General features: G+C 43.8%; 1 protein-coding gene across 8 annotated transcripts in view; it reads left to right on the top strand.

Moving 5' to 3' along the window:
• Positions 1-18,299, top strand: part of DOCK8 (dedicator of cytokinesis 8) — a 238,314-nt gene that overhangs the window by 106,293 nt on the left and 113,722 nt on the right. For 7 of the 8 annotated variants that reach the window (XM_056522784.1, XM_056522774.1, XM_056522767.1 and 4 more), the window contains 7 exons: positions 5,469-5,540; positions 9,960-10,080; positions 12,540-12,752; positions 13,559-13,644; positions 15,121-15,187; positions 15,851-16,000; positions 17,196-17,276. In XM_056522784.1, coding sequence (XP_056378759.1) covers positions 5,469-5,540; positions 9,960-10,080; positions 12,540-12,752; positions 13,559-13,644; positions 15,121-15,187; positions 15,851-16,000; positions 17,196-17,276 — 790 coding nt within the window. Of the gene's footprint in view, positions 1-5,468; positions 5,541-9,959; positions 10,081-12,539; positions 12,753-13,556; positions 13,645-15,120; positions 15,188-15,848; positions 16,001-17,195; positions 17,277-18,299 lie in introns of those variants that run through there. The other variant, XM_056522814.1, reaches the window with a different exon arrangement.

Below are 18,299 nucleotides of genomic sequence, written 5' to 3'. Positions count from 1 at the left end.
CTGACGGGACTGGGAGGAGATGTGAGGCATCTCTTGCGGCAGGCAGGACCCCAATTCTTGATCTCCCCGATGGTTCAGTCAAGGGTGGGAGAATGATGCTGGAGCCATGGCAGACCGAGGAGGACTTCAGAGGTACAGTTGGGAAGGACGAACAATTCAATCTTTTCATAATGGTATCCAATGCACATTAAGAGAGGTTCTGTGCGGTAACACACAGTACAGTCCAACTTCACTCCGTTGACGGAAGAAATGTAGAGCGGCTTGACGAGACGGGTCACCGGGATGCAGAACTTATTCACCAAAGAGTCCTGAATAAAATTTCCAGAAGCACCAGAGTCCAAGCAGGCCACGGCTGAAAGGAAGGAGTTGGCAGGAGGAGAAATCCGCACGGGCACAGTGAGACGTGGAGAAGCAGATTTCGTACCAAGAGACGCCACACCCACGTGAGCTGGGTGCGTGCGTGCGTTTCCCAGAGATGAAGGGCGAATAGGGCAATCCACCAAGAAGTGTTCGGTACTGGCGCAGTACAGACATAAATTGTTATCCCTACGGCGAGTCCTCTCTTCGTGGGTCAGGCGAGACCGATCCACTTGCATAGCCTCCTCGGCGGGAGGCACAGGGGTAGATTGCAGAGGATACTGTGAGAGAGGTGCCCACAGATCAATGTCTTTTTCCCGGCGGAGCTCCTGGTGTCTCTCAGAAAAACGCATGTCAATGCGGGTGGCCAAATGGATAAGTTCTTGCAGGTTGGCAGGAATCTCTCGTGCGGTCAGCACATCCTTGATGTTACTGGATAGGCCTTTTTTAAAGGTCGCGCAGAGAGCCTCGTTATTCCAAGATAATTCGGAAGCGAGAGTACAAAATTGGATGGCGTACTCGCCTACTGAAGAATTACCCTGGACCAGGTTCAGCAGGGCAGTCTCGGCAGAAGAAGCTCGGGCTGGTTCCTCGAAGACACTACGGACTTCAGCGAAGGAGGACTGGACTGTGGCTGTGGCAGGATCATTGCGGTCCCAGAGCGGTGTGGCCCAAGACAAGGCCTTTCCAGAAAGAAGGCTCACTACGAACGCCACCTTAGACCGTTCTGTAGGAAATTGGTCCGACAACATCTCCATATGTAGGGAACATTGAGATAAGAATCCACGGCAGAGTCTAGAGTCCCCATCAAATTTGTCCGGCAGGGACAAGCGGAGGCTAGGAGCGGCCACTCGCTGCGGAGGAGGTGCAGGAGCTGGCGGAGGAGATGGTTGCTGCTGTAGCAGTGGCAGAAGTTGCTGTAACGTGGCGGTCAACTGCGACAGCTGCTGTCCTTGTTGGGCGATTTGCTGCGATTGCTGAGCGACCACCGTGGATAGGTCAGCGAGACTTGGCAGCGGCACCTCAGCGGGATCCATGGCCGGATATACTGTCACGTTTCGGCTAGCTGGATGTGGATCCTCTGTGTCAGCGAGGGATTGGCGTGGACCGTGTCGGTGGACCGGTTCTATGATACTGGTATTCAACAGAGCCCGCCGCAAAGCGGGATGGTCTTCCTGCGGCGGTAGCAACCAGGTCGTATCCACCGGCAACGGCTCAACCTCGCTGACTGCTGAGAAGGCGTGGGACAGAAGGACTAGGCAGAGGCAATGTCAGACGTAGCAGAAAGTCGGGGCAGGCAGCAAGGTTCGTAGTCAAAGTGGATAGCAGAAGTTCTGGAAACACGGGCTTTGGACAACACTAAACGCTTTCACTGGCACAAGGCAACAAGATCAGGCAAGGAAGTGCAGGGGAAGTGAGGTAATATAGCCAGGGAGCAGATGGAAGCTAATTGGGCCAGGCACCAATCATTGGTGCACTGGCCCTTTAAATCTTAGAGAGCTGGCGCACGCGCGCCCTAAGGAGCGGAGCCGTGCGCGCCAGGACATGACAGCCGGGGGCCGGGACAGGTAAGTGACTTGGGATGCGATTCGCGAGCGGGCGCGTCCCGCTATGCGAATCGCATCCCCGCCGGCAATGTCAGTGCAGCGCTCCCGGTCAGCGGGTCTGACCGGGGCGCTGCAGAGAGAGGAACGCCGCGAGCGCTCCGGGGAGGAGCAGGGACCCGGAGCGCTCGGCGTAACATATACTTTTTCATTCCTTATGGTTTTGCACCACAGCAGTATTTGTCCTACCAGTCAGGATGCCCAATAGTGTTTTTATGTTAGAACTGAGAAAGGCGTATGTGAATGCCGAAATGCGTTGTCCATTATTTTACCTCTAAAATAAATTTAAAAGTCCTGTGCAACTGGTGGCGAAGAATCAAGATACCTTTTTTTCTGCATTTTTATTCATGTTGTTTTCCACTGTGTCCATTAAAGAAAATGTTGGCTGTTTTTGAAAACATTTTCCATAAAAAAGGGGGAAAAATATGGTGGTTACCCTGTCTTTTTGGCATTGCATAGAGCTGGGGAGAACAGTGGTTCCACTTGCTGGAAGTGGGATCTTGTTGCGCAATTACCACTGCTGTTTATGGGGATTGGCATTGTTTGTGCTGGCCGCCCTCGCAATCTCTCCATCCGAGAGATTCCGTAGTGTGCATGGACCCTAAGGCTATGTTCACACAGGGGAATTTCCTAATGGAATCTAGCGGGGAAATTCCTCTTGGAAATTCTGTTGCAGCTAAGTCCCATTGGTTTCAATAGTTGCACTGTACACACAGCGAAATTCCGAGTCCATTCTTCTTTCTTCAGAATTTGCTCAGAAATGCATTGCTGTCTATGAAAATTTTTAATAGGTTTAATAGGATTCTGCTGCCCAGTGCACACAGCTAAATTGGCATTCCAGACTCCTTTGTTCGGAATTTGCTCCAAAATGCATTGCCTTCTATAAAGATGACAAATTTCCCAGCGGTCCTATTGCCAGCATGTTCTGCCCACGCCCGCTGTCTACCTTAAGTTTGCCCTGAAATTTTCCGGGCAGGCATTCAGCCATGTGAACATAGCCTAAGGGCTGTACATTTATAGCAGATTTTTACTTTTTAGGCCGGGTTCACACTTGTGAAGCTTCTGAGTGCAGCAATGTATGCAGAGCGGATTCCACCAAAACATTCAGCAGGTTCAATGTTCTGGCAGAATTTTTGGATCAGAATTTTCTATCGTAAATTGCAACAAGAAAATTCTGCAAAGTGAATGGTTTCTTTCGTGTTTTCTCAAGTGCTTCTGGTGACGTCCCGTGTCCTGTTAGCCCGCCTTTTCGTCAGTTGCTTCTTTTCTTCTGGTCCCTTGGTCTCTGGCTCTGTCCGATCTTTCCCCCCCCCCCCCTATTTTTTTTGCTGTTTGTCCGTGTCTCTCTTGTTTTGTGTTTGCTTGTTTCTGATGCCTCTGGTTTATGTAATAGTGTGCTGCCTTTTCATTATAATCTTCAATACTTACCTCAGGTTCCTAGTTTCATTCCCCTGATCTGTTCGCTGTGGAGCCTTGTTGCTCGCTATACTTGCCTAGTTCTCCCTGTTACCACACCATTTGTATATTGTGTTAATCCATAATTGATTGCTTGTTCTAGCTCAAATCTGTTGATTTCTGTCAATGTTTCCAATGGCCCACTTGGTTCTCTGGTCTACCCTGGCCAATGAGCTTTTGTCCTTGTTCATTATTGCCTATATTCTGATGTATATCTTTGTTACTCTTAATAAATCCTTTTGAATTTGAAAAAAGAAAAACAATGGGTTCACGGTAAACCCATTCACCTGCATGTTAAGCCTCATGCAGCAGAATTTATATCCGAAATTCCTGAGCGGAATTCCGGTCAAAAATTCTGTAATGTAAACCCAGCCGAGAACACTACGTTCCTGCCCCTGTTAATCGTATCCACTAGTGACTCCGTTTGGGACGTATACAGTATTTTAAGGGGACCCATGACAGGGGCTGTTGCACTTAAAAAATAGCACATACATCTCAAAAGGAGTCACTAGGTGACTCATTTTGGACATAGAAGTGAATGGAGTCCACTGTTCCCATTTACAGTACACAGTTGGCATCCCGTTTCTGGTGGGGTGAATACAATTAACGGCAGCAGAAACATAGTGGCCCAGATTTATCAAACTATGTGAGGGAAAATATGAAGTGATTTTCCCACAGTAACCAATCACAGCTCAGGTTTTACTTTACACAGTTTGATAAATCTAGGCCAGTGTGTTCATACCCTTAATTGTAAAAGTTTGCAACAAATATGAAGATTTTCATTCCCGTGTGAAAGCACCCTTAGGCTATGTTCACCCGATAGTCTATCCGCAATTACGCTTGGTGAATGGAATTGGGGTATTCTGTCAGAATTGCAGCAGAATGTCAGCATAATTCCGGTGCATAATTCCGGTGCATTTCTGTGCTCTCAAGACACAGAATTCTGCTGAAATTCAAAGCCCCCACGGAATTCCACAAAATTAAAGACAGGTCTTCAAATTTTGCGGGCTGCAAATTTCCATGGCGGCAATTCTGCTGTGTGAATGGGACAGCGGAATCCTATTGAAGTCAATGAGCAAATTAGTAAATTTCAGTGGAATTTACAGCAGAATTTCACATGGAAATTCCACCGTCTGACATAGCCTTAGACTATGTTCCCACTCAGTATTTTAGTTTTATCTTTTCAGCCATTTTTGGAGTTTTTTTTTTACCAGTTCTTTTTTCTTTTGGTCCATTTTTATAGCTGTTTGCAGCTGAAGAAACAGGCTTAAATTCTATGAGTGAACATATTCCTAGCTTTGTACACACACTGTCTTCTAAATCTTATTTTCAGCGCTTTTTTAGCAGACACACAGTATTTTCAGCTGTTCTTTGGTAGGTTTTTTTAGCCATTAAAAGTGAAAACACATGATCAGGTTGTGTTTGTTGTAGTTGCATTGCAGTTTCCAATATTGTTTACTATTAAAAACTAACGTGATGCAGTTACAAATGGCAATGCAACTGCAACACAACCTGATTGTGTGTTTTTACCCATATGGCTCAAAATTAGGTTTAACAACCAGTGTGTGAACATAGCCTTTCTGTTTATGAAAGATTCTTTAACTGGCCTAACTAAGCTGAATTCATCCCCTTTTTTTTTCCATACATCCGTAGATCTCATCTCTAATAAATACTTCCTCCACTAGGAAACAGCAACTAACACGAGGTCCAGCTTAAAGTTCAAGCTACAAGGTCTTTATTGCATCATGATATACAATGCAACATTTCGGCTAGCAAGCCTTTTTCAAGCATATTTTCTAATATGTAGAAAAAAACCTTACAAATTCAGATGCTCCATTAATGTCATTTTTAGTGGTCTTTTCTCTGATGTCCCTTCAAATGTTTTGTGAACACACTAGCACTGTGTAATGAAGTAAAGGATGTACACGCTAACCCTCTGGTAATTCAGAAACCTGCAGAATGAAATATTTATAGATAATGAAGTGTTGTTGTAACCATGTTTCCTACCTATTCTAATGATTTTAAACTTCATTTTAATATTTATTCTGTCAGGGCTGAGCTGAATCAACATGTCAGAGACTGCATTCAGATATATCTACGAGACTGGTTGATTGTGAACAGAAAGTAAGTATATGCAGCTGTGAAACCATATACTAGCCTTTTATTTCCCTATGCTTTTATATTAAAGGGAATCTTTCAGCTCTAGATCATGCTCAAAGCTTGAGTGTCAAAGAGGTTGTCTTGAGCTGCAGCATGCATGCTTCCTCCCTCCCCTGCCCCTCCCTGCATTGACTGATTGACATGCACGGCCCAGTGCTTAAAAATTACCACTTTACATCAGTCAGGTATGACAGTAGGTAGGGGTGTTGCTAGGTTCTTAACGACAATGGACGTAAATGTACGTCATGGTGATGTGGTACTTAGCGCCGGAGCGGTGCTCGCGTCATGCCCGGCATGTCCCGGCTGCTATCAGCAGCTAGGGACCCGCCGGTAATGGCGGACATCCGCGATCGCGCAGATGTCCACCATTAACCCCTCAGATGCCGTGATCAATACAGATCACGGCATCTGCAGCATCGCAGTACTTTGAATGGATGGTCGGATCACCCGCAGCGCTGCCGCGGGGATACGATCATCCAGCATGGCGGCCGGAGGTCCCCTCACCTGGCTCCGGCTTTCTCCCGGGGTCTTCTGCTCTGGTCTGAGATCGAGCAGACCAGAGCAGAAGATGACCGATAATACTGATCAGTGCTATGTCCTATACATAGCACTGAACAGTATTAACAATCAACTGATTGTCCTATGGGGACATAAAAAGTGTAAAAAAAAAAATTATAATTTAAGTAAAAAAATTTGAAAAATCCCCTCCCCCAATAAAAAAGTAAAACGTCCGTTTTTCCCATTTTACCCCCCAAAAAGCGTAAAAAAAATGTATACACATATTTGGTATCGCCGCATGCGTAAAAGTCGGAACTATTAAAATATATTGTTAATTATCCTGTACGGTGAACAGCGTAAACGTGAAAAAATAAAAAAAAAAGTCCAAAATTGCTGCTTTTTTGTCACATTTTATTCCCAAAAAAATTTATAAAATTTGGTAAAAGGTAAAACCTAAGCAAAAGTGGTCCTGATAAAAACTACAGATCATGGCGCAAAAAAATGAGCCCTCATATCACCCCATATACGGAAAAATTAGAAAGTTATAGGTAGATTTTTTTTTTAAGCAGTACAATTATAGAAAAGCATATAACATGGGTATCATTTTAATCGTATTGACCCACAGAATAAAGAAAACATGTCATTTTTACCAGAAAGTGTAGAGCTTGAAAACAAAACCTTCCAAAATTTGCTAAATTGCGGTTTTCTTTTCAATTTTCCCACATAAATAATATTTGTTTGGTTGCGCCGTACATTTTATGGTAAAATAAGTGATGTAATTACAAGGTACAATTGGTGACGCAAAAAACAAGCCCTCATATGGGTCTGTGGATGGAAATATAAGAGAGTTATGATTTTTAGAAGGCGAGGAGGAAAAAACGAAAATGCAAAAATAAAATTGGTCTGGTCCTTAAGGCCAAAATGGGCCTGGTCATTAAGGGGTTAAAATACCTTTAAAATCACCATACATGATATCATCATACTGTTACTGAATAAATTCAGTATAACAAGACCAGCATTACCAATAATACCAGTATACATGGGACAAATAATAATGCAACACCATGACCACTACAATTGCCAACACATAGTGACTGGATAATATAACCATACTGTTACTAAATAAAATCCACAAAAAAAGACCAATATACCCCATACAGTGACCCATATAGTAAAAGATACCACTCATACCAGCACTATGCATGTCCTGCAATCCATAATTGATTACAGTGCAGTTATATCCAGTAATTCACAAGGGATGTCTTCTCAGAGTGAATTAAATGTGACAACTTTTATGATCAGAGTTGTTCCTTTTTCTCTTTTTTTCCCCATCTTCCTGGGCAATCTTAAAGACTTCATCCGGCCACAACTTGTGTCAGACAAATATTTTAGGCCTCTCCCTTTATACAAACTCCCAATTTGTATTGCCCCACACATTAAAGTGGCCACTATTTGACCCTATATAGTAAATATGCCCCTCTGTTCTCCCATATAGTATTAGGTCCCCTCTGTTCCACCATTTAATAGGTAAGCCCTTTTGTGACCCCACACTGTGCCTCAATATATTAGCTATATGCAAACAAATACCCCGGAGAGGTGCTGGGGTTAATATAAACAAACACCAAACCCCACACCTGGAAGCATACCAGGTGGGGGTACAAGACCCCAATATAAGTGCACCCTCCCTATAAAACTTAACTTTTATTATTTTATATTGACAGCATAAAACAAGTGGAGAACCAATACAAGTTAAAAACCCAGCATTAGTACACTAATATGAATGTGCACCAACTCCCATTTGAGAGTATATTATAACCCTGTGCCTGCAGTACTACGGGGATTTTATGTGAATCTATTGCTGATGTTAAAGGGGTACTCCGGTGAAAACCTTTTTTCTTTTAAATCAACTGGTGGCAGAAAGTTAAACATATTTGTAAATTACTTCTATTAAAAAATCTTAATCCTTCCAGTACTTCTTAGCTGCTGAATGCTACAGAGGAAATTCCTTTCTTTTTGGGACACTGATGACATCACGAGCCCAGTGCTCTCTGCTGACATCTCTGTCCATTTTAGCAACCATGCATAGCAGATGTATGCTAAGGGCAGCACGGGGGCTCAGTGGTTAGCACTGCTGCCTTGCAGGGCTGGGGACTTGGGTTCAAATCCCCCTAAGGACAACAATAAATAAAGTGTTATTATTATTATAATAACGTCAGCAGAGAGAACTGTGCTCGTGATGTCATCAGAGAGCATTCCAAAAAGAAAAGAATTTCCTCTGTAGTATTCAGCAGCTAATAAGTAGAGGAAGGATTAAGATTTTTTAATAGAAGTAATTTACAAATATGTTTAACTTTCTGCCACCAGTTGATTTAAAAGAAAAAAGGTTTTCACCGGAGTACCCCTTTAAAACTAAGTGACACAGCCTCCCCTACATGTTTCGTGACATGTATATATGCTATATTCATAAGCCTCATTCACCCCTGATGACGTGACTTGTGTCACGAAACATGTAGGGGAGGCTGTGTCACTTAGTTTTAACATCAGCAATAGATTCACATAAAATCCCTGTAGCACTGCAGGCACAGGGTTATAATATACTCTCAAATGGGAGTTGGTGCACATTCATATTAGTGTACTAATGCTGGGTTTTTAACCTGTATTGGTTGGTTCTCCACTTGTTTTATGCTGTCAATATAAAATAATAAAAGTAAAGTTTTATAGGGAGGGTGCACTAATATTGGGGTTTTGTACCCCCACCTGGTATGCTTCCAGGTGTGGGGTTTGCTGTTTGTCAATATATTAGCTAGACCCCCACACTGTGCTCCCATATAGTACAACCCCCTCTGTGCCCCATAAAGTACAGCACCCCCTGCCCTCTGTGCCCCCATATCATGCAGGCTGCACCCTTTTGTGCCCCCATATAGTGCAGGCTGCTCCCCCTTCCCTTTGTACCCCAATACAGTGCAGGCTCTCCCCATTGTGTGCCCCATATAGTGCAATCCCTCTTCCCTCTGCCTTTTGTGCCTGCACATAGTGCAGGCCTCCCTTTCTTCTATGCCCCCATATAGTTCAGCCCCCCTGTACCTTCATGTAGTACAAGCTCCTCCTCCCTTCTGTGCCTCATATAGTGCAGGCTCCCCCCCCCCTTCCCCTCTGTGCCCACATAGAGTCCAGGCTTCCCCCCTCCCTACCGTTTGTGCCCTCATATACCAGGCTTCCTCCCCCCCCCCCCCTATGTGCCTCCTTATAGTGCAGCCCCCCTCCCCCTCTGTGTCCCCATATAGTGCAGGTTCTCATGTAAAAAAAAAAATAATAATAAAATGATTACTAACCTGTCATATTGCTCCCCCTTAGATCCTCTCCTTGCTTCCAGCACTCCGGCCCCCTGCATTCTTTTCTTACCTTCCGGCACAGGCACATTCCTCACATGTGGTATATGTTTGCCCAAGAACTCTCCCGAAACAGCTTATAAGAGTGTGCACTTATAAGTTGTAAGCGAGTGCCGTCAACAGCGCTTGTATAAGCACACGCTCAGCACCCTCTTCCTTCTCTACGTCCATGGCACGTGCACCCACCCAGGCCCTGAGTCAGACCCGGTCATTTGGGTGTCAGCTCCTACTCATAGGCTATAACGGATCGTGTACTGTATGCGTGGTCACTTCTATCTTTTAAAGGGGAGGGGGCAGCATGGGAATTGCTGATGTTATGCGCTAGCTTTCCACCTGGCCATTGAATGAAGTGTATACCTCTCAAATAAATCCCCCCTCCCATTCTTTGGTTTGGAAATAGTTGATGTTTCTTATTACTTTGAGTAAGCAAACCTATATAGAATAGTGCAGTAGAGAACAATATGGTGTTTTAATTCCTTTTCTTTTTTTCTTTTAGGACACAAGAAAACTCAGGTACAAGTAACTTCAGTAGAAGTGGCTCTAGAAAGGACTTCCAAAAAACTCTACAAAAACAGATATTTGAGTCTGATGAGTCAGAGTCCAGACAAAGTGAGCAGGTAACTTTCTACGTGCAGCATCTTTGGAGGTCCAGAACAATGCTCCTCTCCTGCCCACCAAAGCATCTCTTTTCCGTTCCCAATCAGTCTGTTTACCATCATATCAATATTTTCATTGCATGACTTTGATTTAACAGTGACTTTGCATATTGAAGGATTCATAGTCATTATAATTTTATTATAAAATAATAAATTCTCCTGTATATTACATTACAACATGTACAATTATGTACAACTATGATAAATAGCTCCTTTATATTACTGCTGTTCTTTAGGTGATGGGAACCTTTAGACACCAGGACTTAAGGGGCAATTGCATACTTTGCACCCCCTAAAGGCTCTGCCATTTCTTAATTTCACTGTATTTCTGAACATTGAACACTTCTCATACTTTCTCATACATGCCCCATACACTTAAAGCCTTATTGTCATTTAGGAAAACTTTTCACATGTTGTTCAGATATGTCCAAAGCTTAGGTTGCACCAGGTCTCACTCCACAAGCTTCACTTGCTTCATTATACCGTGTATACTCGAGTATAAGCCAACCCGAATATAAGCCGAGGCCCCTAATTTCACCCCAAAATCCCAGGAAAAGTTATTGATTCGAGTATATGCCTAGGGTGGGAAATACATCATCCCCCTGTCATCATCCAGACCCCCGTCATCATCCCCCCTTCATCATCACCTGTCATCATCCCCCCTTCATCATCACCGCCTGTCATCATCCCACACACCCCCTTCATCATCCCCTTGTCATCATCCCCTTGTCATCATCCCACCCCCCCCCCTTCATCATCCCCTTATCATCCCACACACACCCTTCATCATCCCCTTGTCATTATCCCCTTGTCATCATCCCACACCCCCCCTTCATCATCCCCTTATCATCCCACACCCCCCTTTCATCATCCCCTTGTCATCATCCCACACGCCTCCTTCATCATCCCCTTGTCATCATCCCACACCCCCCCTTCATCATCCCCTTATCATCCCACCCCCCCCCCCTTCATCATCCCCACCCCCCTTCATCATCCCCTAGTCATCATCATCCCCTTATCATCCCACACCCCCCCCCCCCCTTCATCATCCCCTTGTCATCATCCCACACGCCTCCTTCATCATCCCCTTGTCATCATCCCACACCCCCCTTCATCATCCCCTTGTCATCATCCCACACCCCCCTTCATCATCCCCTTGTCATCATCCCTCACCCCCCTTCATCATCCCCTTGTCATCATCCCCACCCCCCTTCATCACCCCCTAGTCATCATCCTCTTGTCATCATCCCAAACCCCCCCCCCTTCATCATCCCCTTGTCAGAGTCCCCCCCTCCCCCTTCATCATCCGCTTGTCATGATCACCACATGTCATCATCATCACCGCTTGTCAATGTCTGATACAGTGGTCTTCAACCTGCGGACCTCCAGATGTTTCAAAACTACACCTCCCAGCAAGCCCGGGCAGCCATCGGCTGTCCGGGCTTGCTGGGAGTTGTAGTTTTGAAACCTCTGGAGGTCCGCAGGTTGAAGACCACTGCGACCTTCGACATCATCCAGCCCCCTCTTACCCCCTTTAGTTCTGTACTCACCTCCGCTCGGCGCTAGTCCGGTGCTGCAGGACTGTCCGGTGGGGAGGTCGTCCGGTGGGATAGTGGTTCCGGGCTGCCATCTTCACCGGGGGGCCTCTTCTCCGCGCTTCGGGCCCGGAATAGAGGCGTTTCCTTGACGATGACGCAGAGGGACGTTGGTAATGAACGTACCTCTGCGTCGTCGTCAAGGCAACGTGACTATTCCGGGGCCTGGCCCGAAGCGCGGAGAAGAGGCCCCCCCGGTGAAGATGGCAGCTCGGAACCACTATTCCACCGGACGACCTCCCCACCGGACAGTCCTGCAGCACCGGACCAGCGCCGAGCGGAGGTGAGTACAGAACTAAAGGGGGTGAAAGGGGGCTGGATGATGTTGAAGGCCGCAGTGGTCTTCAACCTGCGGACCTCCAGAGGTTTCAAAACTACAACTCCCAGCAAGCCCGGACAGCCGATGGCTGCCCGGGCTTGCTGGGAGTTGTAGTTTTGAAACATCTGGAGGTCCGCAGGTTGAAGACCACTGAGGGCGGAGAGTTCACTCGAGTATAAGCCGAGGGGGCTGTTTTCAGCACGAAAAATCGTGCTCAAAAACTCGGCTTATACTCGAGTATATACGGTAGTCTATGGAGCATACCAATCAACTAGTCAGATCGGACGGCCTGCTAGGGAGTAAGGCTCGTGGACTGAGACCTGGGGTGATCTAAACTTTTGACATATCTGGCCCACATGCCAAAGTTTTACTAAATGACAGAAACATGTTAAGTGTAAAATAAGAGAAAAAAAATATTTTTAAACTTTTTTTTTATTTTTTTTATTAGACAAACAGAAAGGCTTACTTAGACAGTCCTTAGACAATTGTTCTGTGTATTTTTGTAGACTGATGGAGGTCTTGTAATGAAGTTAGCTGGTGAATCTGAAAAAAATACCATTACTTCTTGTGAATTTGACCTGCGGGGCTTAAATCCAGAAAGTCGCCTAAAGAATCTTCTCCATCTTACAAACGTGGACAACGTAGAGAAGCAAACTGAGGAAGCTCGTAAAGCCAACAGACATGCTGAGATATTTGCCCTCTGTCCACCAATGGATGAGGTATCTCAATTTTACTCCTACTTCCTCTCCTCACCCTGTTTGTTTCACTTGTTATGTTTTATAATTTTGTTTTTCATATCTTACCATACATCATTTTACACTTGGTACTGTGCTAAAGGAGAAACTTTAGTTCCATGACAAAGGCGTCTGTCAGTCAGCTAGCACCCTGCTCTGTACTGACAAGGGGCAAAGAACCCTGAAACAGCGGTCGTCAGATCGGCAACTCTTCTAAGAGATTCTGGCTTGACTGTTATTCCCCAGTCATGTTTTAAGACGCTTAAAGGCCAAGCATTGACTTGCAGTAACACTACCCTAAAAAGCAAGCTCCCTTTCTTCTAGAAGAGGGCTACTTTTCATATTTTCTTCTCAGCATTGGATGGCTTCTAAGAGTCAATACAGCTCTTCTCAAAGAGAACATTTGCCCTTGCAGTATGACAAGATCTAGACTCCAACACATTTAGTTAAAGGAGTAGTGCAGTAAAACATTACTTATCTCCTATCCAAAGGATAGGAAATCAATTATAGATCTAGGGGAGTCCTTTGGATAGGGGATAAGTTATGTTTCACTACAGAACTCCGTTAATCTGTCCCATTAGATTATGCCTAGAGCAGGGCCTATGGGGGTTATTTATGATGTACATATATGTAGAACAAAAAGGACAAAAGTCATGCACTGTTTTAAACTAGGCATAACCAGGTGTTTCAGTTTTTCTTGAAACAATTCTGATTTTTTTTTATAATAAAGAGTTAAGGTATTATAAATGTCCAGTAAATTTCAATTATAATGCTCACTATACATATTTCAGGAGGATAATGTTGAAATACGCCCTGTACCAGAATGTCCAAAGGAGCATATGGGATACAAGATCATGGTCAAGTTGCATACGCTAAAGTACAGTATAAAGTTGTTATATTACCTATTCATTAGTTACTGGTCATTTACCCCATGTGTTTTTTGAATATTTTGCACTTTATCTCAACTTTTTTTTCAATTTTTATAACTGAAGAGTTTAGATAGAGAATATATAAAATATATATAGAAAGTCCCAGAACTATTTATTTTTGAGTTGCTAAGCTTAATTAAAATAAATGTACCCCATATAAACACCCCCCTCGGCTTATACTCGAGTGAACTCTCCGCCTGTCAATCCCTTCTCAGTGGTCTTCAACCTGCGGACCTCCAGATGTTGCAAAACTACAACTCCCAGCATGCCCGAACATGCTTGGAGTTGTAGTTTTGAAACATCTGGAGGTCCACAGGTTGAAGACCACTGCGGCCTTCGTCGTCATCCAGACCCCCCCCCCCCTTGTTTTCTACTCACCTCCCCTCGGTGGGAAGGAAGGGTGAGCTGGTCCTGGCCATCTATGCTGCAGGGACCGTCCAGTGGGGAGGGTTAGTCGTTCCGGGCTGTCCATCTTCCAACTTCTCTGCTCTGGCCCCGGAGTAGTGACGTTGCCTTGACGACGACGCACAGGGACTTTCATCCCTGCGCATGAACGTCCCTGTGCGTCATCGTCAAGGCAACGTCACTAGTCCGGGCCCAGAGCGGAGAAGAGGCCCGGAACGACTAACCCTCCCCACCGGGTGAGTAGAAAACTAAAGGGGGGGGCTGTCTGTATGATGACGAAGGCCGCAGTGGTCTTCAACCTGCGGACCTCCAGATGTTTCAAAACTACAACTCCCAGCATGCCCGGACAGCCGATGGCTGTCAGGGCATGCTGGGAGTTGTAGTTTTGAAACATCTGGAGGTCTGCAGGTTGAAGACCACTGGATTGACAGGCGGTGATGATGAAGGGATGATGACGGGGAATGATGACAGGCGGTGATGATGAAGGGGGGGATGATGACAGGGTGATGATAATGGCGGTGTTAATGACGGGGGTCTGGATGATGACATGGGGGGATGATGTATTTCCCACCCTAGGCTTATAGTTCCTGGGTGTTTGGGGTGAAATTAGAGGCCTCGGCTTATATTCGGGTCGGCTTATACTCGAGTATATACGGTACATAAAATCTGAATATGCTGCATTACCACTGATATGACATCATCTAGGAATAATTATTAATAATAATTGTCAGTTACCCTCATCACTCAAAAATGTAACAGCCCTCCTGATTTTAAAAGTGAATACTGTGACGTAATTCTAGCCCTATATAGGTTTAAGGGATAGATGGGAACACTGTGTGAACATAGCATAACACCTACCTAAACATTGTTACCAGACTTCATGCGTCTTGGGAAGTCCCTGGGTCAGAGCTGTTGTAGACTATTAATGTTAGGGCTGATCATTTTATTGTATACTTTTAATATACTATTTATATACTTCATAAAGATTAACCATCCTTTCTTCCTCTTTTTCTTCACAGATTTGACATTGAGATTGAGCCACTGTTTGCAACTATTGCACTTTATGACTGTAAAGAAAGAAAAAAGGTATTAAACATCATCATGAGTAAAAAAACATTTGAAAGCAAATGTGAACAGCACTATAAAATGTATTTTTTTCCCCCTGTAACATATGTACCTGTCCAGAGTCCAGAGTCCAGTGCCCCCTCTGTCTTCTCTGAGCTGTGACCTGCAGCATCATCCTTTGTCCTTGATGATGCATGGTCAGATTAGCCAATCAGCTGTGGAGCTGACACTCATGCCTCCTGGCATTTAGAGACTTAAACAGGTGTCTGATGCCATCAGATGCCTGTGGTGTGGTTTTGCCCTTCACTAGCAGGATAACCCCATTGTATGCATTTATGGTATATCCAGCTAATGAGGCCCCAAGTGCCTCATAGATATATGATGAGGGCTGGTTACTTTGCTGTTTCCATAACTCCCATAGACTTCAATAGACAGGGCCCATGCAAGCGGGGCCACCTCTCTGTTGAAGTGTAAGAAAGTTGCAGATTGATATTTAAGGGGTTTTCTTTTGGATAAGCCAAAAGAGGAAGATGGGAATACCCCTTTAATTTCTGAACTTTTCATTGTATAAAAAAAATGAGTTCTGTTCTGTGGTTATCTGACATAAACTATTGCTAAAGTTGAACATTTACCACAAAGTATTGACATGCTTCAGTCCACAATGCTGTCTTTTTTTAATGCCAGATTTCCGAAAATTTTCAATGTGACTTGAACTCTGAAGCATTCAAACAATATCTACGGGCTCATACACCCTGTGTGGCACCTTCAAGCCAAGCAAGAACTGCAGTGTTCTCCATTACCTATCCCTCCCCAGATATCTTCCTTGTTGTTAAGGTGAGCACAAAGGATACAGAATGAGCACATATCTGTTTGTTTTCTGCTTGGGAAGCAAATCTGGAGGAATCAAAGCTCCACCTGATTTACATTGACACTATAGTCTACGTTATATTTCTAATATGTTTTTGATCAAAAACATATCTCATTTCTGTTTATTATTGCAAACGTATGAATGCCTTAGAACTGCATGGGATTACCAGTATGTGTTAATAAGCAGCTGCGGCATTGTTTTTTTTAACTGATACTGGATTCTTACATTGCAGCTGCAAAGTGTGGGCATGCAGATTGATTGGTAATAGCACTTAGAAAGATTGATATTTCATGTAAAATACCCTGTTATGTGTCCTTTTATGATCTGTTCTTGGCTTTGTATGTAATGATTGCAATTAAAAACCTGAATGTGTGCATACTACCTAAAAGCAGTTTATTTGGTAATGGTCATGTAATGTATGGGGAGGAGGAGTGTTGAAGCAATCCAAACTTTAAAGGGGTACTCTGCGGCTAGACATCTTATTTCCTATAAAAAGGATAGGGGATAAGATGTCTGATCGTGGGGAACCCCCGCAATCTCCCACAGCACCCGGAGTTCTAAACAAACTCCGGGTGCCTGCGGCAGTGGTCATGATGACACGGCCACGCCCCATCGTAACGTCACACCACGCCCCCTCCATTCATGTCTATTTGGAGGAGGCGTGTCGACCGACCTTATCTATTTAGTCTATGTTCCTATAGCTGGACAATTTATGGCCTATCTTAGTTTGAATTCTCCACATCTATTTTCTTAACCCCTGCATATTTGTAACCTGTGTCTCCTGCTTGTGAGCCTAGATTTGCTTTGGACTTGATAAAGGGAGGAATCCCGAAAGCTTGTCTCTGCAAAATACTTTTAGTCCAATAAAAAAGGTATTACAAGATACTGTAACATTTTTTGATTTAGCATCTGCATCACTGGACGAATACGGCTACTCAAGTTTACTGTAGTATTCACAAAAATTGTACTTTGGATATTAATGGAGTAAACATGATCAAGCTTAAACTCTGTAGAGAATAAGTAAAGCAAAGTATTTGAACTTACTTAACTATACTGATGTCAGTCAGACTACTTTGCCTACACGTAAGAATAACTATTCTTAGATAAAGATAGGACAGTAAAAATTGACCTTAAGGTAATCTGCTCTGATATGTCTTACAGATTGAAAAAGTACTTCAACAGGGAGAGATTTCTGACTGTGCTGAGCCTTACATGGTCTTAAAAGATTCTGATGGTGGAAAGGTAAGTTTCTCATCTTGATAATACATGTAGTATTACTGATCCCTAAAAGGGCATGTTTTACATAAATACATTTCAGTTTAATTAAAGAAGAAGAGAAATAACAGATCTTTAAAATATCATATAATTTTTATTTTTATAAACTTCCCCGGTTGCATTGGAGGCAGATGCTTTCTCCTGTAATACCCAGCACAAGTTGGTATTGGAAACAAAAAGCTACATTGAGCTTTATTTGTAACTATAGTTACAATGTTTTAGTGGCTCAATACCCCCTTTATCAAGTGCTTTTCCTGTAATAGTAAAAAAAAAAAAAACTGGTGAGCCCATCCAAAACAACTCACATCCATGGGCAGGTGCACTCTGACATGGCTGCAGTGCAAATGCCAACATAAGAAAAGGTTACAGCAGCACACTGAAAGTGCTAAAAGAAATAATTGTTTCTGATTTTCCGAGTTTTATTCAGGCATCCTCGAACATCCAAATCGAAATGGTAGATTTCACCTGGGCTAGCACATACACATAAACACCTTTCTTTTATTTAGACAAAGATTAAAAATTCCAATGACATCTTGGCAACATATAAGACAAAAATTCATGAAAAAAACATTGAATAAATAAGCCCACTCATTGCACTGACTTATTGCACATAATATGTTTAGTTTAAGTCACTTGTGCTCGATAGAGGCACATGGTATTTCTGAGCCCAAAATTGTAACAGTGTGGCGGTTGACCTTTCCAAAGAAGTAAAGGGAAGTCTCATCAGTGAATTTCTTCCAATTGGTCCTGCAAGTCAATGGAAAAGTCAAGGTTTGTTGCCTGGTTTCATATCCTGAAGAAGATGTAGATGTTATGGCTTACAACGCAGACATTTTTATAATGTATGCCATACCATAGTTTGTGGGACACTTCTTGTACCACATCGTGCTGCCTACATGTGGACAGCGTTTCCACATGCCATATTCAACATCATGGCACACACTCAGCCTGATGAAGGGCTTTATCTGAAAGCTTTCATAATGATTTAAT

This window comes from Hyla sarda, chromosome 1 (genome assembly GCF_029499605.1).
Source record: "Hyla sarda isolate aHylSar1 chromosome 1, aHylSar1.hap1, whole genome shotgun sequence".
Taxonomy (NCBI): domain Eukaryota; kingdom Metazoa; phylum Chordata; class Amphibia; order Anura; family Hylidae; genus Hyla; species Hyla sarda.
This window is presented reverse-complemented; position numbering and strand designations above follow the sequence as displayed.